This window comes from Ctenopharyngodon idella, chromosome 7 (genome assembly GCF_019924925.1).
Source record: "Ctenopharyngodon idella isolate HZGC_01 chromosome 7, HZGC01, whole genome shotgun sequence".
NCBI classification, from domain to species: domain Eukaryota; kingdom Metazoa; phylum Chordata; class Actinopteri; order Cypriniformes; family Xenocyprididae; genus Ctenopharyngodon; species Ctenopharyngodon idella.
Window position 1 is genome coordinate 19534130 of NC_067226.1, and position 27882 is coordinate 19562011.

General features: G+C 36.8%; 1 protein-coding gene across 9 annotated transcripts in view; it reads left to right on the forward strand.

The window, feature by feature from the left end:
- tcf12 (transcription factor 12) overlaps nucleotides 1-27882 on the forward strand; it is a 118788-nt gene that overhangs the window by 6950 nt on the left and 83956 nt on the right. For 7 of the 9 annotated variants that reach the window (XR_007930826.1, XM_051899199.1, XM_051899202.1 and 4 more), the window contains one exon: nucleotides 23514-23587. The exons of the other annotated variants lie outside the window; for them this stretch is intronic. Coding sequence is in view for 6 of the 7 variants with exons in the window: in XM_051899199.1 (XP_051755159.1) it covers nucleotides 23514-23587 (74 nt within the window). In the remaining variant the exon portion in view is untranslated. The remainder of the gene's footprint in view (nucleotides 1-23513; nucleotides 23588-27882) is intronic. 9 annotated transcript variants of the gene reach the window in all.

The following is a 27882-nucleotide window of genomic DNA, read 5'->3' on the forward strand; positions in this document are numbered from 1 at the left end:
CATGCGTTTGTTTCAGAATGGATTATTATTACAAATACTCTTCACATCTATAACCACCAAACTGGCTTTCAGTAGTTTCTGGTAAAGAAACAAACCTGTTATGTTTCTGAACTCCGGAAGGCATTGTCTCCTGAGACTCCCTCAGCCAGCTTCTGTTTCTGATGTTTCTACATTCATATCTCTTTTTTTATTAGTCATTTTAATCCACCCCAGCACTTTCAGAAACATTTAGTTTTAACACCAAGCTCGCTGGATTTAACTGAAACTGTTTCGGCAGAATTATATCAACTGTGGGAAAATATTATTATGCAAAAATACCTTATTTTTGTGGTTGTCAAAAGTCTTTTAAAAACCTTTAGTGTGTTTAAGTGAAGGACCCCTTCTCTCTGACGGGAGGCTGTTTATTTTTAGCTAACCTGCTGCTTGCTCTGTGAACCATTGGGCCACGTTGCGCATGTGATGCCGTCAGAGTAGCGGCTTCCTCTGGCAGGCTGGTGCTGCCACGGCAGGGAGAATTCTGGGAGGGTTTTTGGACATCTCTTGTATGTACCTCAGGTCACCTCATGGCTTGGTTATGGAAGATCATACTGTTGCCATAGCAATCAAGGCCCTTTGAAGGCAGGTTACTTGGCACGGCATGTGAATCTTTTCCAGCGTTTTAGCAAATCTCCCCCCAACAGCGGATTTGTTGGCATTTTTGGTGATTGATTTGGATTTTAGAAGGGGGGAAAAACAACAACTTTGATGTGAGTTCAAAGAATGGAAATTAAACTAGGGCATATTTAGATTATGGTTATTCTTTCAATATATTTGAGAAAGCTGAGTTTATTCTGGCTGTGATGAATAAATAAGTGTCTTGTGGAGGACAGCTGTGTTTGAAACAAAGACGAGATGTTGTAAACTTTCACATCTGTTCTGGAGCAGTTTGCTGAATGTCTCAGGTGTGTCATTGGAAGTTACAACAAAACAATGACAACTGGAAAACAATACACAAGATTTCTATAAATCAGTTTCTTTTGTGCTTTGTGATGAGTAAAAAGTTATATTTTTTTAATTAACATTTGTAAGTGCCCACAAGCTTTATTCAGAAACAATAGTAAGTTTTGTCAAAGATCCTCTGTGGTGTTCAACTAACCTTTATAGATGCCTGGAAAACCAACTCTAAGTCATGTAGGCCATTTGATTTGCCAAGGCTATTTGCATATTTTTTGCAGTTTTTCCTTTTATTTTTGATTGAAATCCTTTGTTGTGGGGGTAGTGGAAGCCAGCAGCCTACAATTTCTCTTTTAAAATTAGACCTCAAACTGAAGCATTGGCAGAACATCATTCTGAATAACACTATACTTCACTCTAAGGTTTGTAGAGGTTCTCATATATCTTTCTGAAGGACACATCTTTAAACTGTTTTTTTTTCTTTCAATATCTGTAGCGTAATTGTTCTTCTGATATTTTTAAAAGTTTTATCTAATTATATGACAAGACAAGTGGAAAGAGGAGGGAATGGGGGCCAGCTGCTCATTTGCATCATGAGCCTATCCATTCAACCTATATTTGTTAAAAACATTATAGCGCATAGTGTTTTCATGATACCAACAGTTCAGTAGTCAGTACCAATACCAGTAAAGTTTCAAGGTTCTGTGTACCAATTTCGGTAATGTAGCAACTAACTATTTAACTATTTAAAAATTAAAAATAATTTAATTTAATGATTAATTATTTTATTAATGATAATAGTAATTAATTACATGTAGGGTATACATTAAAGAGGTGGTATAATGCCATTTTTACAAGATGTAAAATAAGTCTCTGATGTCCCCAGAGTGTGTATGTGAAGTTTTAGCTCAAAATACCCCACAGATAATTTTTTATAGCATGTTAAATTTGTCACTTTTTGAGGGTGAGCAAAAACGCTCAATTTTTGTGTGTGTCCCTTTAAATGCAAATGAGCTGCTGCTCCTAAGCAGAGGGCGGGGTTTCAAGAGCTCGAGTTAGCAGCGCTAATTACCTCACGGAGACTCACTGAAAATGTCAGAAACTGTTCAGCCTTTTATGTTCAAATCGGACAATGATGGAGAAACTCAAGAAGAAGTGACAACATGTAGAATGCAACAGTATGTTTCTGAATGGTTAGTTGCTTAATTTATGTAGCTGATGTGGGATATCTTAAAGTCATTGATTAGCATATTCTGTCATGATAATCTATAAATCGCTCGTGTGGGAACTGTTGTAAGATGCTTACAGAGCCAGAGAATATATGCTGCATGAAGATAGGTATAGTTTAGTTTAATTACAGTTATAACTTATGTTGACATCTTGCTTTTATGACATGCTATTGCATTTGTGTTATGTACTGTATTGCAATAACATGGCCTCAGCCCTTTGTTGCGTGTTCTCGAGGGCAGGGTTTATGTACATTTTAGGGTTAGTGATGTCACCAACCTGGGAAGAAGCTCGTTGTAGTCCCTACCAGCCATTTGTTGTAGTCCTTAAACAGAGAATTATTTAAATGAAAATATCTCCCTTTGCATTGTACTTTGAGCGTCGTAACTTTTGCAGATGTTGTTTGTGCTCTAACAGCAACATTACACACTAACACACTAAGTTAAAAATGTGAAATCATAATGAACCACCCCTTTAAAACAGCATGTAGCCTTTAAAAATGTTTTAAGTAAATATTGCTTTAAAAAGGTCAAGTTGTTGAACTAAACATTTATTATTATTATTTTAACATTATTAATATAATTTAACATAATTTTTTTTTTTTTTTTTTTTTTTTTTGCTTGTGTGGTTGCTTTGTCTGTTCTGTGTTTATTTTTGGAAAAAAAAAACCCCTCTAAAATAAAATATTCAAAAAAAAGGTCAAGTGAAAAGTTAGTAAAAAAAATTAAGAACAAAGAACAAGTTGCAGGTCTAAAAGTCTGCATTTACACTCCAAGACTTGCTCAGATAAATTTTGATATATCAGATTTTTCCCCGTATGTTTACTATGTCAATCATCACGATTTTGGATTTAATCCTGCATTTAAATACTGTTGTTACTCCTGAAACTTTGTAGTGTATACTTAGCAGCATGAAAAATAAAACTTTATTCAAATTATGAATGAGCTGTTTACTGAAAGCTAGTCAATAGCACTTCCTTTATAATCACTGAAGCTGTAAATCACCTCAGTTCAGCTTAAGCTCAATAATTGAGTTGTGAAAACTCCCGTTAAAATCAATAAATCTTTCTACATTGCACATTCAATCTCTTATTTACATTGTGTTTATACTTTGTTGCAGGTTATAATGAAAAGATTCACAAGCATCCAGAACTCGGTCAGTGCACTCACGCTGCCAAAAACTCAGGCATTTTGAGTGGTATTGAGCAAGTTCTGAATAACTTCAACACTTCTGATTGGCCATTGCATTCATCTGCTCAACAAGTTGTGAATAAAAACCGTTAATGCTTTTCACAGGGTATGCATGGGTGTTTTTTTTTAGCAGACATATGTCAGCGGGTAGGTTACTGGTATACTGGTACCGATAAATTGCTGGTATTGTTACATTTTTCAAATTTCAGTACCGACTTGAAGTACCGGCACATTTAACACTAGTAGTACATGAAATACTTGAGCAAAGCTTGTTTTCTGTAGCCTCAATTTTTTTGGGGAATTATTCAGTCAATGTAATGGCTTATGAAAATGCTGCCTGTCTGATATTCCTCCTTCAAAGTGCGCAAATTTACTTTGCCAGCGGGGCCACATCAAGCTTGGTTTAGGGGTGGGGAACAGGATTTTGTGAGAAAAACGCACCTCCTTGCCATCTATGTGTGTGCTATGTTTTTTGGTCACAGCTAGCAGCAGACAGGTGGTTGGAGGGGAGCGGCTGAAACAAGTTTGGCTATTGTCTTCAAAGTGGAAAAGGAAAGTCATTTCAGAGGAAGAGCAAGTTATTGCATTTTTAATCACGATTATGTAGACAAACATTTTTTATCACTATTGTGTTTTTCTTTTTTGTGTGTTAGTTAGTAAATGCATGTTGACAGTCGTGGCTGCATCCACCAGTGATTTAGCCTCAGGCCGAACTCGCGCTGATGTCAGTGTTCTAGCAGCAGTTGAGCTGATGGTGAGAGTCTCAGCAGAAGACGTCTTTAACCGTACCCTTCCCGTCTTCTTTCATCATCTTCAACAGATGCTGCGGACTCATAATAGCCTATTTATGGCAATAGCAAATTAAAAGGCTTGCATTTCAACAACTGTTATAGTCAGCAAGAGGCTAGGTTGTGAAATTCTGGACTGCTGTTTTATTTGGGCAGAGATGAGTAACTGTGAAAGGGGGTTTTGATATTGAGAGTTGGAGGGGGAAATCCCTGGAGTTATTAATCCCCGTCGGAGCTGAAGGGCTGTGGGCGGAGCCACATCATCCTTTCTTTATGAGAGATCAACTTTCCATCACATTCCAATTTCATTACATATCTGACCCAAGTCCTACTGTATGTGGAAACAAGATTAGGGTGCTGCGAGCTTAAACCGTACCTCAGAATTCAATTTTAAAGTATTCGCCCAGGACTCTCGTAGGCACCAGAAATATTTTGCAGGTGCATCCATAATGTCTCCCAACATGCCCATCAGTACTAATCAAAACAGCAGTTATTTCCGAATCATGATGCTTGTCCATGATATGAATTGTTGTTACTATCATGATCTCTTTTTTCTTTTCGTTGTTTGTCACACTTTCAATTATGTTCATCTAGTACACTCTAAGAACTTAAATTATGATGAGCTCAATTTCTTTGCTGAACCATTTTTACACTTAAAAAAAATTAAAAGCTGTGAAATCATTGAAATATACCTCATGAATTGAGTAAATGTAAATAAAAAATTGAAGTACGTCCAAATAACTACATTTAGTACAAATACCCAACAAGTTAACTCAAATCATTTAAGAATTAAATGTAAAAAAAATATTAGATTTAAATTTTAAAGTTAAGTTAACTTTTGGATTTGTTTTTTGGCATTTTTTTGGTCCAATTCAAGTCATATTCAGAGATTTTAATTTATTATTGTAGTATTTAAAAAGCCACTGAATTACTTTTTAGAGTGAAATTGCCCAGTTTTTGTTCTTTTAACCCCACAAACCTGTTCTGAGGGTCATCTTGCTCTGATGCCCCAACAGCCTGCAGCCGTTCACACTCCGCCTGGCCCGGTGCGCACCAGCAGGACTGTTTCTGAGTGTGAGCAGACTTCGACTGAGAATAAGAGAGCAGATATTTGGCATGAGTGGGTGCATAATGACCTTTTTGATCTCTCAGTGTCCCTGTGGTTTTCTGAGCTCTCTGAGGAGATGGCACAGCGCGGACTGTAAGAACTGGCCCATTTGGTCCACTCAGCGTGATCCACAGGGATTGAAGTTATGTGTCCTCTTTGAATATTTAAAAAAAACCTTATTAAAAATGAGAGAGTATCAGATCTTTTTTGTCCATTTAATTTCAGACCGGTGGCACAGCAGTTAGATGTTGAGCTGTGATGCTCATCCAGTTAATGCAAAATTACTTCCTAGCAAATTACTTTACATTCCCCTCTCTCCACAATAATTTCCTGTCATGCTATATTTACATCTATTCTGTTATTATTATTATTAAAAATATTTTTTTAATTTTTTTTATTATTTTATGTAAATATTTTATATATAAATAGTCCTTTATAATAGAAATGTCCTTCCAAACCTGTATGACATAAAAATATATATATTGTACAAATAGACGTCAATGGTCACCTAAACTGTTTGGTCACCAACATTCTTCAAAGTATCTTTTCTGTTCTACAGAAGAAAGACAGTCATACAGGTTTGGAACGGCATGATGGTGAGTAAATAATTTTTGTTTTTGTGTGAACTATCCCTTTAAAACATGCATCATTTCAGGTATTTATGACTGTCTGCACCATTACTCAGAAACTTCTGTATAAATACATTTTATCGATCTCTCAAATATGTCAGAAATGCCTTCTGTATCCCTGTGAGTGCAAAAGGCTTCTGTTGTGTTCAAGGCTACCGTCTATCTATCTCCTCTGTTCATTAAACATCACTTCTCCAGCCCTCGCATGTTCACTGAAAAACTTTCACCACTTTGAGCGATAAGAGCCAGGTTCGAGTGGTTCGGCCGGGTCCAGCCCTGCTGCGCAGGTGGTGAAGTGGGCCAAAATAAGATGCTCCTTCACACCGACTCGCACTCGGCCAATAAACAACTAGTTCGTCATGTAAAGAACATAGCACTGTTGATGGGGTCACCAATATACACTCCAAACTCGCTGCGTGTGACGGGCAGAGTCAGTGAACAAGTACTGGGCTGTACGTGACCCGTGCCCTGATACTTCTATCAGGATTTCCATTTTAGATACACAAAACGCTGATGGCAAGAACATTGTAGTGTGGGTCCTAATCCTCTGTAGTAGCCAGCTCAGCCTCCCTCTATGTATATATTTAGTCACGAGCACATTTGCACTTAACGTGGCCTGGTATTTTTAGGACTGGAGTCTGAAATGATTTTTTTCCCCTTCTCTATCCTACTGTGCAAAATACCAATCAAATTGAAGTTCAATCTCTTCTCTTGAAAAAGACTTGAGGATTAGTGTGTACCACTGATTTGTTCCTCGTTTTTAATTTGTCTTTTGAAGGATTTGGAGTAATAAATTAAAGATGATGTACTCTGGCTAAAGCTTTTGCAAAGCTCTCCGATTTGCATTGTGGAGCCTTGCGCTTGTTTGTTACCATGGTAATTACGGTGATGACATTGTTTTCCTTTAATGTATGAAAATTGTCACATTTACAAGTCCTAGTGTCAAATCGAATGAACTACAGTAATGTTATTCTGTTTGTGGATTTCTGCTTTAGCCTTATTTCATGCAGTACTTCGAAACTTGACACTAGATTCGGCTTTAAGAACCACGGCTTCCAGTCATAATGATGATAAATGCGCCGTGTGTTGATGGTTGTCGGAGAAAGATTGTGATAGTGGGCCGAAGCGCTCTTGGCAGTGGTGAGACACTTCTTTTTACCTTGCGATTAAGTGTCCGTGTGTTTTCCCCTGCTCAGGGCCAGAGAGAGTTAATCGATAGAAAGCAAGCATGTGTTATGTAGCCCGTGTCATTTTGGCTCGGTTCTCCCGGTGACAGATGGGATCTCTGAGGGCAGCGGTCATAAGCTCCTATTGGCTATCAATCAGTTTATTACATCATTAATATCACGCTGTCGTTTCCTTTTATTCCTCTTCATGGAGGATAAGTGTTTTTCTTTTTGTCAGAGTACCCTTGACTCTGTCTTGACGTGAAGAAGGATGACCAGGAGTGGTGGTTTTCTTGTGGAAGACAGAAGAGGTATGAGGCCGTGGTTGTGGTTTGGCAGTGCTGTCTGTTAGGCTTGGCTGCCGTGAGCTCCCCTGCCCTGCCAGCCCTAGCAGAACCCTGTGCTCCTCCAGCGGACCCCAGGGGAGAATGACGTCTGAGTGCCCTTCTGTGACGGCTTATCCTGATCCATTGTGCGAGAATGAGGATTTTACTTATTCGCTTTAATTATTGCCATTACGGAGCATATTCCCCAATTCCAAGATCAATATTTTTGCAAAATGATATTACGTTGCTTCTTATCAGATGAACGTGAAGTTGTCAGTGTTTTATTGTGTTGATTGTTGTATGTATAGCGGCACTTTGGAAATGAAGCATTTGAAAATAACGGGACACACCAACACGATGTCAAAGAACTAGCGGCAACGGCTAGTCGGCTGTGTCGGGTAAAAAATAGGTGCTTGAACTTCAGCCAACTGTCAACTAGCATGCATGTTCTGCGCCTGCGTATAACGGAGATAACTGTCTATTTAAGCAGATATATTTGTCTATATTCGTCATTCAAAAAGGGAAAGCAAAACTAAGACTGCATGCATACAAACCATAAACAAAGCAGCGATAATGCATGCGATTCATTTTTTCAGTTTAGTGCGTGCAGCCGGATTTTTGTGAAAACAGCGAATGTGCGAGTGAATTGAGCGCTTGAAAAGACCACTAGATAGTGCGCATGCGCCGAACGCATCTTTCGCCGCTCACGGGCAAAGGAGTATCTTTGAAAGGCTCGGAGTGGAACGTGGAAAATGATGTATACCCGGGCCTTAACTGCTCCAAATTGTAGTGGAGCTGACGGTTCACATCGGGGGGTATCTTCCCCCCCTTGCCCCCCCCCCAATGTTGCCTATTGTCACAGCAGCCTAATAAACCAGTTGCTGTGATGTCTATCGTTAATGTTAATCAAAGAACAAAGGTAACAGAGAAAATTGTAGCGTTAATAAGGATTCATCTATATTTAATTTATAATTTATGCAGTGAAAACTGTAAAGTATTTGATAACTTTATTCAATTTCTGCATATTCTGTCTAACAGGTAGGAAGGCCACAATAAATGTTGCCTAATAAATGTTGAAATTGAGAGCTTTTAGTTATACTGTAATGGTGAATGTCTATAATTAATGTTTAAAAAAATCTATTTCATAAAGACATCAGTACCAGTATTAGTATCAGTGATACTGGCCTTCTTTCATAAAAAGATGCCATTAAACAAATATTTAAAATATACTGTCTTTAAGTTGTTTCTACATTAATTTGGAGAGTAACTGTGAAAATACTAAAAACTCCAATGTTTTTAATCTCGATTAATTACAGAAAAAATGTGCGATTAATTAATTTTTTTTTTAATCGATTGACAGCACTAGTCTTTATTAATTGATAATCAGCCCCTGTAATCATGATTTGTGTGAAAAGGAATAAAAGTTTTTGGCGTTTTACTGCCACTAACAGTATTTTTAGCTGTAAACTGCAGTGAATTTTATGTATACGTTTTTTGAGTTTTGTAAAAATATAGTTAGAGGCATGTTTTTCCAATTAGCCTATGTTTATATTCCCTCAGTAATGGCCTTCTTTTGGCGTTGCGTCGGAGCACGTGCCTGCATTTGCGGAATATATTTTCCAGTAATATTCACATGCCGTTGCATATCTACGTGATTCATTCATATTCATGGTGTCATCCTTGTATGTGATGGAGAAGAGGCTGAAAGTTGCGGAGCAGGAAGGATTGAGTTTGTTTGCTTTTTCTCGGGCCCGGCTGATGAGCGATGCGATATCAGTGCTAGAACAGTCATAAGATAGGGCTCTGATTAAACCCTGCTAATGAGCAGCTCAATAAAAATAAATCTTCCTGATGCAATAAACACCGCCTTGATTGCAAGCACCCGGGGGTGTGACAGCGTAATCCTTTTGTGCACAGCGTGTTAGATGCATCCAGCGCATGCTTGAGAATCAGCAGTAATCATAGGCACTTTTCGTCTGATAAAATAGCACTTTACATACAGCCCTCTGTCTTTCTCGCTCTCTCATTCCCTTTTTAAGTGCCTGGGGTAGGTATATCATGGTATGAGTAATTTGTTATATATCATTGAAAAGTTTGAGATCAGTAAGATTGTTCCAAAAATATCTCTATTTTAAATAAATACTGTTCTTTTAAACTTTCTATTCATCAAAGAATCCTGAAAAAAAAATGTATCATGTTTTCCAGAAGAACATTAAGCAGCACAACTGTTTTCAACAATGATAATAGTATAATGTTTATTGAGCAGCAAATCGGCATATTCAAATGATTTCTGCAGGATCACGTGATGGAGGACTGGAGTAATGATGCTGAAAATTCAGCTTTGCCATCACAGGAAGAATTTACATTTCAAAATATATTAAAATAGAAAACCGTTATTTTAAACAACATTACTGTTTATTTAGTTTATTATCAAATAAATACAGCCTTTGTAGGCATAAAACACATATTTTAAAAAATATTAATAATGTTGCCGACCCCCGTATTCTTAACGGACTTTCGTCTTAAAAATGTTTTGTATGTAACACAACCAGAATACTGTACAAATAACTTATGAACATTTGAAAAAAAAAAAAAAAACCCTAGTAAAATAGGCGATACACATATGTGTGACTATATATCAGTTCTTTTGGGGTTCATTTGGGGTTCTCTTGTAAAATATTTTAGTAGAATGTGTAAATGTTGTGCAAAATCCAAGTTTACTTAATTTAAGCAATTATTTGCTACCATTAAATTTTATTATTATATGCATTGGCCAAGTTCTCTAGTCGTCGGTATCGGCATTTGCCATAAAAAAAACAAAACATATCAGTCGACCACAAATGCAAAAATCTCAACTGATCGACAGATTTCTATAACGTCATACCGCACATCCCTGGGCTGAAGCATCATGGTTTTGATTTGTTATCAGGCTCCTTTGAGAAGACCGTTCAGTTCAGTTAGCGCTGCACATTGTCCTATGAAACGCAAGGAGGGGGAAGAGGGAGAGATATGCTGTTTAATGTGTGCTCTAACACAACTCAATTTAATTATGTGTTAGAGGAAGGGAAATCTCTTGGATTTACTCCGCAAGCCCCACAGCAGTCTGGCCCTTTTTTATGAGGAAGATAAATTTCTCATCTATTTGGCTTGTGTGCCTTAGTTCCTCGGATGAGGCTCAAGGTTGGAGGAAGAAGCACCTTTCCTCCGTTTGCGATTGGGAACATATGGTGCGGGCCGCAGCACAGGAAGGAAGTGTGGAAATTGCAGAGAATGAGAGTTTAGATTAATGCATCTGAACTGGGCATGGCCAGACAAATCCAGCACAACCGTGCTGCCCGGACCCCTTAACGGCCCCTCTGCTGGATGGAACGGAGGGGGAAGGGAGAGATAGGTAAAAGAAACATTTAAACCCCTGCCTTTTTTCAAAGGCACTGCATTATGAGCTGTAGCACTCTTTATTGATAGGAATTTGAGGGGCGGAGTGAAGCGTGCTCAGCGGGCATGCTGGGTAAATGAGGTAGCCAAGCAGCAACAGATAGAGTGGCTAACACAGAACAGTAGGAGTGTATATATGCATTGTGCATTCTTGCTGGCATTGTTTTTATGTATTTTCCACAGTCTCTGTTGTTATTTATTTCCAAATAGTTTCTAGTTGTTCCCAAACACTTGCTTTGGATGAAACTTTTGTGCGATCTGTCTTTGAATCCATTAAATCCCAACAATAATTATATGTAATATAATTATAAATAATTATAACTACTGTGAGTAAAGAGCTTACACATACTGGTGTGGATTAACCATTACAGAAACATAAAATATGTAATTTGGTAATCACAAATAAATTTGTTAAGCACTATAATATATATATATATTATATATATTAGTGCTGTCAATCGATTAAAAAATTAACTAATTAATCACACATTTTTTCTGTAATTAATCAAATTAAATCCAAATTAATGTAGAAACAACTTAAAGACAGTATATTTTAAATATTTGTTTAATGGCATCTTTTTAATGAAGGACATTATCACTGGTACTGATGTCTCTATGAAATAGATTTTTTTTTAAAAAAAACATTAATTATAGACATTCAACATTACAGTATAACTGAAAGCTATGTTTAAGTGAACTTATTCACAGACAGCGCGTTCCCGTTTGTCTTGTGGTGCTTGAATTGTTAAAAAATAATTACCGGGAATAAGAGCGTGATCATATAATGTAACGCTAGCCAAATTATGATGGAAAAAACGGATGCTGCGTTAATTGCGTTAAATATTTTTATTAAAAATTAATCGCATGCGTTAACGTGCTAATTTTGACAGCACAAATATATATATATATATATATATATATATATATATATATATATATTTCATTCACACCTATAAGAGTGCTCACAGGCTCTTTTAATATCTGGGATTCTTTAGACAAAAAGGGATCAAGCGCTCCTTAAATATCTGGCTGGTGATCATTTTCCATAGCCTTTCTCTGTTTGGCTAGATCTCAGATAACGTGTGCTATCTGAGTTGAAGGGCATGCCAGAATAAGTGCTGGTTGTCGGCACTCGGTGTATGTGACTGGGAATATGCAAACTAATGTAGGCCACAAATGAGTCAGTCCAAATCGGTAATTGGCATTTTGGAACAAATGAGTAACTGGGGTGTAATTTGCTTCATACGAGTCCCCTTGCTGCTTTTATTCAGGCTAGATTTTAAAGTGTATTAGTGTTAAAAGGACAAAACAATAAATTGTAAGACATCAGGTTTAGACTTTTACTAAAGGGATAGTTCACCCCAAAAGTCATAATTTACTCACCCTCATGTTGTTCCAAACTTGTTTGGCTTTCTTGCTTCTGCAGACGTTGAATATTTCCACTGAGTGAATGATGACATAATTTTCATTTTTGAGTGAGCTATTCCTGTAAGGGTGATACCATGTGTTGCTTTTAAACCAATGTTTTCTGGAGAAATCCTATTTTGCTTGAATGAACACAAGTTTGCGGTGTGAATTGCATGTGATTTAAAAAAAAAAAAAAAAAAAAAAAAAAAAAACGGTCTATACTGTGAAATAATGGCAAGAAAATACATTATTCTATTGAGCTGTCTTCATGAACTGCATTCAAAAAGCAACAGAACTGACTAGCAAAAAACAAACATTCAGTGTGACTAGCATGGTCTGATTCGCAAACAAATTTCTCTTATGAGCTGGTTATTTTTAATGAGTAGGAAAGACTCCCAAGTTTGAGAGAGCCTAACAAATCCTTCACTAGAAAAAAACTCACTGAATCCAGCAGAGCAGTTACTGATTCAGCATGAGAACGGACCTGTGATTTATTAATCAGTAATACTGTGAAATATTATTACAATTTAACATTTCTTTTAACATATTATAAAATGATGTAATTTTTTCCCCTGTGAATACCGTCATGAATGAATATAAAGTTCAAAAGAACATCATTTATTGTAGATTTTTTTTTTTGTAACAATGTTAAAGTCTTTGCTGTCATGTTTGATCAATCTAATGTGTCCTTGCTGAATAAAAGTATTTATTTTGGAAAAATCTTACTAACTACACACTTTTGAACGTTAGTGAAATAAATTGTATTTTAATAATAATATTAATATTAATATTAATAAAACATTAAAAGACGCACATACATTAACATACTTTACTCGCGTGTTAAAATTAGCACTATTCTAAAGTGGCCGTATTATATGAGATGTAGATAATATATAGGCAGGGCATCTACCTCAGTGACACGCCCCTTCTAATCAGGGGTGGGGCTATTTTGAGAGTCAAATAGTCTCTCCTTGATGCACATAACCAGATTGTTGAAAATCTCAAAACAACTCCTTGTTTGCATGTAGGAAAACAAGCCCTGGCACTTTACAGCCCTCCTCCCGCTTTCACAATATTTTAAATTTTAATTTCAAGCTGGCGTGACCTATTCTCATGTTGATCTCTCTATCTCCTCACAATCATTTAATCTCTATGCCATGAACGTGTCAGAAGTGTGTGTGTGTGAGATTCAGTGACACGTTGTTGTGTTCAGAGAGGCTGTTGTGTTGGTGTGATTCTTCAGTGTCCTCCATGTGTGACAGACAGCGTGATATGACTCGCTGCAGTTAGAAGCGAGGAGGCCGGTCTAATGAAGACGCTTTTCCAGCCATGACAAACTCCCTTGTCACTACCACTGTGCTTCATACTGCCTTTTACGCAACCAGCATTTCTCTTATGTTGTCAAACTGCAGTATATCCCCAAATGCAACAGTGTAGGTTTGGTTTTGACACTGGTTGGAGATATTTTAAAATCATACAGATGCACATGTGAATAGCCTACGCTTTAAAAAATGATGGGTTGTTTCAACCCATGTTTGGGTCAAATATGGACAAACCCAACCCATTCAGAATCGTGATCTTAGTTTGACAAAACAAAAAAGCTTATCCAGAACTGTGCAGCTCTAAGTTTCTTAAATGCTTATTATTTAATCTTCATATAAATATAAAAATATATATATAAAATAATTTGTTTACATTTATTTTTTATTTAAAATTATTTGTTGTTTGCCTTAATTAAAAATGCATTGGTTAAATTACTCAAACTTTTTTTTCAGCTGTCCTTTTTTTAAAAAAAAGTTTATTAAATAATTATCGATACCGAACAATATGAAACATTATATTGTGATAAATGTTTTAGCTGTATCGCCCAGCCCTACACTACGTCCATATTTTTTTACAGTCTATGGTCGCATGCCATCAAAATAAAATAAGCTACAGTCAGTCAAACATATTGAAAGTTACATTGCTCATTTTAAATACTCTGAAGTACAATCTGTGCCGTTTAACGTGAGCACCGCTCCACTGTGGTGTTGCCAAGCACATCTTTGCTCATGTGAAGATTTTTTTTTCTGTCGATACTGGAACATGCGTGAAGTACAAAGCCTACTTTACGTAATAAACAATAGTTTAGCATCCAAATACATCGCGAATATAGAAACATGGATTCGTGCTAATGAGAGAGGTAGGTTGAGTGAGAACAATGGCGCTTTACTTGCAGTTTTGCTTTAAATTAATTTATTTTGGCTTGTTTAGCCACTGCCGGCACCACTTCTTTACATCATGTTCATGTATTCATGGACATAACCACAAGAAAACAATGCATTGATACCAGACGTGCGGTTCTCATACCCCTTCGTTTGAAGTGGGATCCCGGAAAAACTTCATTTGAAGGGCTATTTGGCTCTTACCCCTACCCCTCCAACCAAAAGAGAATTGAGACACTCCTACCCCTTCACATGAACGCCCAAAACAGAGGGGTAGGGGAAAAGGAAGGGGTAAGGGGTAGAAATGTGATTTATCACTGTATTAGTTTTTGAAGAGACCCCTAGTGTAACTAGATCTCTGATCCAATTTTTATCCAGCTGAATTTCCACAATACAAAATCAGGATATATATCCTGTCCGTTCATAGCCAAATCTACACCCATGTAATTTTGCATATCAAGGTTTTGGAGATTTATCAAGCTTTGAGGTTTTATAATTGTTTTCCTTTCCTCTGAATATTTTTTAGCCACGTCCTTTAGTTGCGGTACCCGTCGGTCGGTCTTATCTTATTTCAGATGAGTAAGTGTCGTTCTGTTGTATGGTATCAGTCACACTAATGAGAGCTGAGCGGTCGTCTCTCTCTCCGGAGCACGACTCAGTCCTGGGATTTCATTGCCCCTCCTGATGAGGCCAGTGAGGGAAGCTGTACCTCTCAAGGCACTGCGCTCACATCATTTATCCGCTCTGCGCTTCCTCCCCACGGCTCTGTATTGATTGCAGCTTTGCCGCTGAACCCCGATGCAGTGGCAGTCTGGCCTGTAAGGGGAATGTTTGGTTTCCGTGGCAATTTGGCATGAAGCAAATTCCACCGAACGACTCAGACCTTGGGCTTTGTGATGTCACGTCTGGGGCGCTTGTTTTCGCAGCAGTGGCAGGCAATGGTCAATTGAAATAATGAATGTGTTTCTTTTTTTCCAGCCACCTCGTTGCCAGAGCACATAAGTGAGCCACTTGCTTCTGGAACAATTGGTACATTGCCCTTGTTTCTACCCCCCTCACTGTGCGTCTGTTGTGGAGGGGTGTGGACACCTGTTCGACAATTAAAATCCAGAAGAGAGCCAGACTGTGCCAAGAGAAATATTTGCCTCTTAGTGAAGGTTGTGTTCCTATATGCAGCATTTGATGTGATGAGCGATCAGTTCGGTTGATATGAAGGACATGACATGGGCGTCCAATAACTGGGCAAAAATAATTATGCACATGTGGGTTAATGACAGGAATCTGAATCTATTTATTTCAGAAATGCACGAAAAATTAAATTCATCAGTTCATCATACAATGACTTGATTATATCACTTGCACTTACTTTTTTTTTTAATATATATTTTTAAATAAAATTTCAAATTTTAGGGATATAAAATAGAATATATTACAGGGTGAAACAATTGTTCTGATATCCTAATGAAAAAAAAATTCATTAAAAGTAATTATTGGGGGGAGGGAGTAGTTTAGTGTGTTGTTGTTGTTGTTGTTTTTTTTTTTAAACAAAACCACTTTATTGCCTTTTTTGTCTTGTCATTTTTTTTTAATCGTGAACAGATATTCATAGGAGCGTAGTTATGTATTCTCTTATACAAGTCTCTTCATGCTTGTTGCACATGCTTGATTATAATGCAAAACTTCTCAAATATTTTGGCCGATTAGCCTCCGATGGGTTTTAAATCCCTGCTATATCTGTATAACTTTAGCCTACTGTAAATACCAGACCTCCCTTCCCAACTGTATTGCCACTATGCCTTTTTGCCCCAATGCAAAACCGTTCACTTGACTAGTCTTTTTGTTATTAACACCGCCGTGCATTACTGACGGTTTTCGTCATGCTTTTTTTCCTCATTAAAGCTGACACGCAGGACAAAGACACTCTTAAAATCCCCAGTAATTCCATGAAAGCAAATTAGAGAAAAAGTCTTGATTAGTCTGGAAATGCAGAAGTAAAACAATGTTAAAGAAGAATCTCTCACGGTTGCCAGACACTAAAACAGGAAAGACAAAGATTTGCTCACAAGGCAAAGCCTGTGCCAAGTTAAATCCATATTTAAATCCGTCTCTGGATGGGAGCTGCATGTAAATGAATGCTCTTTGGCATCGTGCTCGAGCGCAGAATCCACAGCAGTTAGGTCGGGATGCCTATGCGTGCATAATTTGCATTTATTTTGGAGCTAATTTTCATAATTAAGCATAAAAAATTACGCCTCAGAAATAATTATAAAGATGAGCTATATGATGCACGTATAGCTGTCGATGCTGGAGAAAAGTGAGCTGAGAGTCTATCAGAGGCCTTGATTTTAGAACTCCAGCATACATGATTATACATGTGCAATTAGTGCATACCCTGCTGAAGATTCCAGATGAAACAGGATCTGGCGGTAGCTCCTAGCAGATTCTATACTCGAAAAAGTAGTTTGTTTAATTAACTTAATTAAAGAAAACTTTTCCATGCAATTAGTTTAGATCCATACAGCAAGACTAAAACAAGTTCATTTAAACAGTTAATGTTTTTTTGAACCAACTTAATGCATTCATGTTCCTGTGTTAGATAACTGGCAACATGTTAGTGTGCTAAAGACAATCATGTGTACTATTATTACTTATACTACGGGGCTGTTGAATGCTCGAATCTGATTGGTTGACCACCATTGCAATTATTTTCAGGGAAATGCATGGCTAACATAGTTCTAGGCAGGTCTTGACCGCATTGCAGTTCCATATCACTTCACCAAATGATTTCAGTTATCTCAATAGGTCCTAAAGCCTATAACCACAAAAAAAGAAACCAAACCCACAACGACCCTGACCAAGCAAATAAATATAGTAAACAATAGGATGAAAATGACAAACTATTGTCTTGGTTTTTTATCACAAAATACATTTAATTGTGTCCTGAAAGCACATACTCTCTCCTGCTTTCTCTCTCTCTCTTTCAAACGTACACACGTACTCTTTAGTACGGACACACACTCGCACAGAAAGGTTTTGTCAGCGCTGCTCTGACGAATTAATCGGTAAAATAGTTTAGCAACTTAAAAACTACATGACATCTCTCACCAGCGAGGTAATAACTGTGCGGTTCTTGAGGTAGATAAACTTATAGTTCTGCTGTTAGTAGAAACACTGCTGCCGTGAGAGACGCACAGGCTCAGGTAGGCTAATTCACATATGCTTATTCTCTCTCTCTCTCTCTCTCTCTCTCTCTCTCTCTCTCTCTCTCTCTCTCTCTCTCTCTCTACTGCGTTAATAACTGTATCAACTGTATTATTCTGCTATCGAGGCTCAAGCCTCCGTTACTAGTTCTGAAATTATGTTTTGGAATTAGCAACGGAGGCTTTGGATGAGATGTGTAAGAAATTAGTCCCACACACAAGAGTGTTTTAAGGACAAAAACCTGACAAATGTCTTGAAATATACCATCTGAACAGTGTCTTGAGGTATGGTAACCGTAGTATAAGCAGAATAATTGACTCCGGGCTGTTGAATTCTTAGAAAATAATGCACACCCAAGGTATAACGGCCACTCCGCTTCCCATTACCACCTCGGGTGTGCATTATTTTCTAAGAATTCAAAGACCCGTCGTCAGTTATTCCTTACATGTAACATGTGGAATGAACAAATTAGAAGAGACTGTCTCAGTACTGGCATTAGCACAGCTATTTCTCAGTGAAGCAATACACATCATGGTCATCATGTAGCCACAATGGTAACCACAAAACTCAAATGCTCTTCTAAATTTCCATTATAATAACTGAACATTAAAAAAAAACTTTCTCTTTAATGAAAAACATAAAATTACACTTAATTTCTACATTTGCTCTTCTAATGCAGTCCTATGCAAAGCAGTATAGTCGGTCTAGATGTTTGATTTGGCTGTTTTGACCTCTTTGACAATTTTGGTCAAACCGGTTAAAGCGATGGTTCACCCAAAAATGAAAATTCTGTCATTATTTACTCGCCTCCAAGACATTCCAAGACTTTTTTTTGATGTTAATTTGTCCATGCATTTAAAGTCAGTGGGGACCAGTGCTGTTTTGGATCCCTTTGTCTTTCATTGTATGAACAAAACTGGGTTTTTTTGTTTTTGTTTTTTTTGGGGGGTTTTTTTTTTGATGAAAACAAGGGTAAATACATAATGACAGAATTTTCATTTTTGGGTGAACTATCCCTTTAAGGCTGTTAGACCACCTTGGACCATCAACAAACCATGGTTTGTAATTTATTATAATTGATTTATCCCTGCATATAATTTTTTTTTCCTAAAAATTCATGTGCCTTCATAATCTTTAATCAAAATAACTTTCCCTCCCTCTTGCAACAACATCTCTTTTCTGATTACGTGTTTACCGGCGTGAGGGTGGGACAACCTGTCACTCACATGACATCACAGCAATAGCAAACCACAACCATCTAATCAATTTCAGATTTTACTCATATACATCACAATAGAGATTAAAAGTAAATCTCAAATTCCATTTATAGGTAGAACCTGTTTATTCCAGGACAGATGGGTTCTGCATTAGCTAAAAGGGTAAAAGCCAATTTGATTAGTCAAAGTATTTTGCGATCACTAATGTCAGGTTCAAAGTCCTTTCGGAATATTTGGCCTTCAGGAAATCATTCAAAGGAAATCGTACTGTATGTACAGCTGAGAACTGGGGATTGTGAATAAATGAGCGTATTGGTTGTGTGAGCTGCTGCGAATTGGCCGCCGGCTCTGCAGCAGTAATGTTTCACACAAGTCGAGTGGGAAGAGTGTATGTTTTATAAACCTCTCACACATGGATTGTAGGGCAGACTACTGGTATAAAAGTGATGAATGGCTGTTAAGAAAAGCTATAGAAGCAGGTGAAGCCCTGCACTGTTAGACTGGCTCAAGTAAAAAGAGCAGTTGTAAATTAGCCGTTCGGGAAATGGCAAGTTTTTTCAATCACTGACCTTGACGTAGAACATCTCATGACATCGGTCCTCAGTGATTTGGCAGATGGTTAAATTGAGCAGCTGACTCATAACACACTAAACCACAGAAAGGAGGTGGCTGTTTCTCTCTCTCTCTCTCTCTCTCTCTCTCTCTCACACACACGCACATGCACACACGCACATGCGCACACACACACACACACACACACACACACACACACACACACACAGTCTCTCTGTATGAGACCTGTCAGAGTTAGCTTGTTATACCCAGCGTTTCTCATATGAGCAAGGTTATTTGTTTGTTTGATAGACATTCTGATTTGATAATTTTTGCAGGAATACAACTGATGATAGTGTTGTAAACATATATATACGAAATTCCTCAATGGTCCTCAGAGAGGAACTTCCCTGTGAGGTCATTTCCTCTGTTGCAAATACTAAACACATGTCTCCCCTTTTACACATTCCAGCTCCGGCGCTGAATGAGTTACACCTCCCAGTCTCTGCCTCATAATCTAGTGTTTGCTCTTGTTTCCCATTTATTTACTTTTTTTTTTTCTTTTCTATAAGTCTTAACATGTGCACTAAAATATGACTCTATTTACCTAATATTGTGTCAGAAAATTTTTCCTTCATATTACCAAACATTATCCAGAAACATGCTATTTTAGTGAAGTACAGTCCTAATTTTGTACGGGTTGTGTTAAAGGAGAGAAAAACCCCAGTCTGAGTTTTAAAGGCCCCTGTGGTGACTGACCTACTCTGATACACACACGGCTCTGGTCTGTACACTGTCTCTGGCATTAGATCAGACCACACACACACACACACTGATTATGTGTGTTAGACCTTGTGTTAAGGAAAATGAGGAACTCACTTTCTCTCTCTAGCCTTTTTTTAACTTGAAGATAAAAAATGTGCCTGTTTTAATCATGTGAGAGAAGAAATTGTGTATAAGATATATTGGATAGATGGATTGATTGATAGAAAGAGATAGAAAGAAGGACAGATGAATGGAAAAAAAGACTTGAAGAAAGGGAAAGAAAAAGAAGAAAGGATGATATAAAGAGAGAAGGATGGATGGATGGATGGATGGATGGATGGATTGAAAGCAAAAAATAAGGAAGAATATATCAAAAATAAAGAGATGGATGGATGATAGAAATAAGTAATGGTGGATATATAAAAAGATGGGTGAGTGAATGGATTAATAGAAATGTGAAGATAGAAGGATTGATGAGTGGAAAAAAGAAGGAAGGATAGATGGAAGGTGGAAAAAAGGATGTATGGACGGATTAATAGAAAAAATAAAGACGGATTCAAAGAAATGAAAAGAGAAGGAAGGATTAATAGAAAAAGATGATGGATGGGAAAAAGAAAGAAAAATAGATGATAGAAATAAGGAAGGATGGATATAAAAAGAAAGATGAGTAGATAAATTAAAGGAAAGGGAAAAAAGAAGGATGAATGCATGAATTGATGTATGTAGGGAAGGAGATAAAAGATGGATGGATGGATGGATGGATAGAAAAAAGGATGGATATAGTAAGAAAGAAGTATGGATGGATGGATGATGCATGGATAGATGGATGCATGGATGGATGGATATAGTGAGAAGGAAGGATAGATGGATGGATTGATTGATGGATGGGGAAGGAAAGAAAGATGAATAGATGATAGAAAAAGGAATGATGGATATAAAAAGAAAGATGGGTGAATAAATTAAAAGAAAGGGAAAAAGAACGATGGATGCATGAATTGATGTATGTAGGGAAAGAGATAAAGGGATGGATGGATGGATGGATGGATGGATGGTTGGATAAAAAAGGATGGATATAGTAAGAAAGAAGGATAGATGATGGATGGATGCATGGATGGATAGATATAGTAAGAAAGAAGGATAGATGGATGGGGAAAGAAAGAAAGAAAAAGAAAGAAAGAGAAAGAAAAAGAAAGAATAAAAAGAGATAGAAAGGGAGAACGAGAGAACAAGGTATAGTTGGAAAAATGCCTTATAGATAGAAGGAAAGAAAAAGGATGATGAAATAAAAAAGAAATGATAGATCAAAAGAAAGACGAATGATGGATGAATGGATAGTAAAGAACGGGAGGTGTGCATGTATGGATGTACAAATAGATCAGCAAACGGCAATCGAACTTTCTCTCTCTCTCTGTAAATAGTTTGTTCACTGTATGCAAATGTTCAGTTGATTGTGATTTCAATTTATATCACGCTTAGCCATGCAGTACAATTATTATGAAAAAACGCTAAATTTATTTGATATGCTTTTTAACCCTCTGCTCAGTGTTAGTGTTTAAGACCACCATAATTCCTCGTGATTGTTTACTCTCATTTGAATCCTGTTGCATGTTATAATGGGCTGGAATCAGATAAAAAAAGAATTGTTGAAATGACAAACATGGATTATCAATAGTGTGGAGAGATATTGATGTTTTCTTCCTCTGCAATTTTGAGGCTCATACATGAGACTGAAGAGCGGAATGTTGTTACCTGCACAACAATATTGGCTCAAACAGCCTGAAGAAGCCAGCAATCATATATCTTTACCCAACAGCCTCAGCGAAATGTAATTTTCAAAGCCAGATATTGTTTTTGTTCATCACGTACCAGATGTTGAATCAAGTCAATTGCGTCAACTTTACGTTTTTATTTATTTATTCGTTTCTGTGTTTTCTGTGGCTGTCTTTTGGAACAAGAGGCATTGTAAAATATGAGGTTTATCAAACTTTCAGCGCTCAGCTATTTTGATGAGCTTCGGCAATACATCACTGACAACTCGGAGCGGCCCGGCTGCACCGGCACAAGCTCGTCAGCGCGGGAAAGAGAGCGATGCATTTTTGAAAGTGATTTATGCGAAGCAAAATAAATGACGCGCCATGGCCGGCTTGTAAAGTGCAGCATTTGAAGGGAAGTGTAGCGGATTAACGGCTCCGCTGCACTCTTTTCTTTACTCCTGCCAAGAGAGCCGTGCTGGACACGACTGCTCGCCATGAGCTCAACATTTCCACTCCTCACGTGTACTGTAGTGTCAACCATTGGCCCTGGAAAGCGTTTTCATAAGTCCAGTAGAGAATGACGATGGGAAATACTGACCCCTCCCCCGTTTTCATTTTAGAAAATACATGCAATTTAATTGTCAGTCACTGAATGCATTAGTAAATAATACATGAGATGATTTTGTTCCACTGAAATGCAGCAGAATACAGCAGAACGCTGCACTGTGACCATTTAAAGTTTCCCCAGGTGTATTATTCTCTAGTGTTTTATCATCAAAACGATTCATTAGATTTAAGTTTGCTGAAGTTGATCAGTCTCATGAATGCAGTCATCAGTAATGTTGGTTTACTGTGAGGGAACACAGCACCTTTAATTAAAGTAGCAAAATAGAACAGTATATTTTAGTATTATTTATATACTAGTATGGTATTTTATTTTTATATTTTCAGTCTTCATTTCAGTTTTTGCTTTTGTCATTTTTATTATTTTTTAAATGTAATTTATTTTTATTTCAGTTTTTTTTTTTATTGTAATAGATTAAACCGTTTAGTAACAGCTTAAAACTATTTATTTAATTTGTTTGCCATGGCAACATTTTCTAATTTAAGTTTAGGCTTTTCATCTAGAATTTATACTTTATTATTATTATTTTTTTACGTTTTAGTTTTAGTTAACAGTTTACAGTAGTGTTCTTTTAGCTGCTTTATTTGAAGTGCAAAGAACACAATTTTTGAGGCATGTTTTTCTTCCTAAAAATACAAACTCTTCATTTATTAACTATAGTGACAGAGCACCCCCCCCCGCCCTCCCCCAACCCACCGTTTATATGCCAACTAAAAGAACTAAACATAATTCCGTTCACACAGACATATGGATCAGTGTACATGGTTGATTTAGTTCTTTTTATTTCATTATTTTTAATATAATATACTAAATTTATGCTAAATTAACAGCCCAAATAATAATACAAAAATCATTTATTTTTATTTAAAGCAACCTGATGAACAATATTTTTTTTTATTGCACTCTTTGTCTGTGGTTGTCGCTGTGTTAAGGTTGTATTGGGTGGGCATGTTTTTGATGGAGTTGTGAATCTGTGTTTTGGACAGGTATGGATGAGAGGACAAGCCAGGCATCATGGGCCTCAGGTGGCCAGTCCAGCCCGTCCTATGAGTCCTCTAGGGTAAGACCGGTTTTGCCTCGCCTCGCCTCACCTCAACTCACTCGCCACATACATGCACACGACAGCTAATGCAATGACACCAGTGCGGTGCATTGCCATTTGTCCAGAGTTATCTGTCCTCAGCAAAATGAAACCGTAGTGTCTGATTTGCTTACAGGATTTCTATTACTATAATAATATCACTATTGAGAGATGAGTCCATTTCCTCCAAAATTCATTTAGAAAGACACCACATCTGTAAGATTATGTTGGTAGATGTGCTCACTTTACATATGCAGTTGATAACTGATAAGAAGAAACATAACGGTTTAAATAAAATGTAATCAAATGTGATGATGTTTCACACAGGGGCTTCTGGGAATATTTTTCACCATAATTAAAAACACAAGCTATCTTAAAATTTAAGACAATACATATACTTAGCAAGATACAGTAAAGTAGAACATTACCGTTCAAAAGTTTAGGGTCTGTAAGATGTTTTAATGTTTTAAAGAAGTCTCTTAAGCTCACCCAGGCTGCAATTATTTGATCAAAAATACTGTAAAAACAGCAATATTGTTACAATTTAAAATAACCGTTTTCTATTTGAATATATTTTAATATGTAATTCATTCCTGTGATGCAAAGCTGAATTTTCAGGACCATTACTCCAGTCTTCAGTGTCACATGATGTTCAGAAATCATTCTAATATGCTGATTTGATGCTCAAGAAGCATTTCCTATTATTATCAATGTTGAAAACAGTTGTGAAGCTTAATATTTTTTGTGGAAACACTGTAACAGTTTCTTTGCAGTCATTTTTGATCAATTTTATGATCTTTTCTGAATAAATGGATTTATTTCTTTAAAAATAAAATCTGAGTGACCCCAAACTTTTGAACACTGTATTTTCACCATAAATTATAAGGTAATTCATATTTATAACAACCATCTTTTATAACTTAATTTTAAAATAAATACCGTTCTTGCGTCTCGCGTGTTTGGTATCCGTTATTGTGGCCAAAGTAAAATTACAGTGACAAAACACTCGTTATTTTCAGCAATTTAACTAAACACAGTTTAGTGTTTTGTGTAGTGTAGTTTTTTGTGTTTTGTTTATGTTTGTACAGCATGTTTCACAAAGCGTGCTCTATTAAAATTTTACAATAAAAATGAGGTTGTCAACTCAAAATGAGGTTTTCAATAACTGTCAACTCAAGCTACTGTCAAATGTGCATTTCTAAGAGACGTAACGTAATATTATTAATGTTGCACCCTGCAATGCAAACTGTGCCGATTATACGTGCCATTCAAAGTCAGGCAACACAAACCTGTTTCAGAATTTGAAACCATATCACCCGTTAGCATGCAGAAACTAAGAAATTATTCTATTAACATATTTATTTTGTTAAGGAAAAAAGCCTGAAAAGCATTTTACTTAAGTTTACTCATGCATATTTTAATGTAGAAAAAATATTTTATCATTATAAATGTTTTGAATAGTCTACCTCAGATTTGTCAAGTTTAAATAAAGTTTAAATCCACAATTAATTGTTGTTATTGTGGGGGTTTTTTTCAAATTGAAAGAAATTCACTCAACCCCCCCTCCTCTCTGGCTGTTCTTTAATTTTTTCTTAATGACTATTGAAAAGCATTACATAGCAGCTGCTCCACTCAAAGAACACAGCAAAGAAAATATCTTTTGGTCCTGCAAAAAAAAAAAAAATGGAAATGTTTTGGTTTATTTAGTTTGTTAGAAGATACAGATCAAAGTGCACATGCAGCCTACTTGACGTTATGATTATATTAGGAGTATTCATGACAAATAACAAATGGTTGAAGTTTTTCCAGGCTCGGCATGTGTGGCTGAACGCAGTTGGTGCAGGAAGCATTGATGCATTTCAGACATACCATAAGCTCAGATTGATTTTCATGCATGCAAATGAAATTCACCTCATCAAAATGAGAAGAATAAAAAAATCAGCTGTGGTTGTGATTTTTATTTTGCTGTGCAACCCCAGTGCAGAGTGTGAAGTACTCTCGCTTCCTATTTGTTTGTTTGTATTTTCCACGGTGGTGTGTTCAGGGTGCCCTGTATGAATTTCATTTCATGTCAATCTCCTGTCACTTCCTATCAGAAATCAGTCAAATGTCAGAGGCTCTCACACCACATTGTCTTGTTTATTTCCGATGCCCTTCCCCTCAGCACATCTATAGGCGATGGCTGCGCCCATGGCCTGATTTGAATTATAAGACGGAGACGCATGAGATATCTTTGCTCTAGGTGCATGGAAATTAGTGGTTGTGACATTGCTGGGGATGGGATCAGAAGACAGCTGTTTGCACCTCCGTACAGTGTCTACGCACACGCACACACACGCATCATATAATCACAATCAAAGTGTTTAACTATACTATAATACTGTGTGTGTTTGAGTGCTTGGGTTTCCAAAGAGAAATTAACATAAGTGATTGTCATTTCCCAAGCATTTGACCTACAATATAATCATCATAATTTCCAAGCCAGTGCCTTCAGCAAAGAAAATTTGCAGCACTTATTTGTGCAAATGGCCATAACTTTACCATTTATAGTGATGAATTTGTGTGCACATGGCACGTTTTAGGTCAGAGAATGGTGAGATTTCCTCTAATCTTGAGTTTGGCACTATTCAGACAGGATTAGTTTAACATTATTAACAGAGTTCATCTGTTATTTTATTATGTATATGCATCACAGAACCTGTTGAAATAAACAATACTGCATATGTGATATTCTTTATGTACACCAGTGTTCAAAAGTTTGGGGTCAGTAAGATTATATTTAATTATATATATTTAAAAATATACATCATGGCTTCACTGAAGCGTTTTGATCATTGATAATAATAAGGAATGTTCCTTGAGCAGCAAATCAGCATATTAGAATTATTTCTGAAGGATCATGTGACACTAAAGACTGGAGTAATGATGCTGAAAATTCAGCTTTGCCATCACAGGAAGAAATTACATTTTAAAGTATTTTCAAATAGAAAACAGTTAAATAATACAATGTTCACAATATTACTGTTTTTACTGCATTTTTGATCAAATAAGTGCAGCCTTCGTGAGCATAAGAGACCCTCCAGAAACATTTACATCTTACAGACCCTAAACTTTTGAATGGCAGTGCACATAATTAAGGCAAGATATTAAAGGGAATGTATTAAAATGAGGATCATTCCTGTATATAGGGGCCATTCTGAACTGTTCATGGTTCTGACTCTCTGGATTGATTTAATTTTCTTTTTTTATCAGATTGGATGTCAGCAGTACTCAGACCACCAACTGTTGTTTTACTCACATACAGTGCATAATGAATGTGCACCAGGCAGCACAACAAGACATTTTTGTTTAGTTATGGTTTTTGATGAAGGTCAAATTAAATGAGGAAAAGCACTGTGAAAAAAATTATATATGGTAATCATAGATGTGCCTATCCGGACAGGATTAGATTTCTCACAGGACCCGAGAGTTAGACGAAAACCAGCAGGTAATTTGCTCCATAATTTTTACAGAGAGTGTGTAAGAAAAACACAGATGTCTTCAATTCGAACAGAATTAAAATCACAAAGTGTGTGTGTTAAACGGTTATTGGGCCCTATTTTAACGATCTAAGCGCATGGTCTAAAGCGCACGACGCAAGTGCACTTGGTCTGCGCACTCAGTGCATGGTATAAACCAAAGCATTTTTATCTTTATGCGCACAATAATAATCTTTTACATTGTTAATTCTTTTATTTTTAATATTTGGCATGTTTGTGTGCTGCTGCGCACACAAACATGCCAAATCCCTGTGTGTGTAATAAGCAGAGTGTATGCGCGTTGCGCACCTGCCTATAGGCACCAGTGGCATAGCGGACGGGCCCGCAGGGCACGCACTGCGGGGGGGTCCCCGCGATAACCTGGGTTGCGTCAACAGATGATGATCACGTATTGACGATAGCCAGAGATATTGTCAAAAGCATCAAATATTGGCAATATTAAGAGGATTTGGCATTTCCAATTAATGTAGGCCTGTTACATTCTTCTAATCTATTATTATTACTGTTAGGTTAGGCTACTTTTATTATTAAATTAATATTATAATAAATTTGCCCCGCAATAATTTTCATAGCGCATCACCGCATAGGCCTAACTGACGTTCTGTGAGGATAATAAAAGATTAGGCTATTAGCTCATCTTTGAAAATCTTTTAAACATTTTTTTTAGGTCTATTATACAATGAATTATAGGCCTATAATTAAAATTATTAACAGTCTATAATATTTCCTAACACT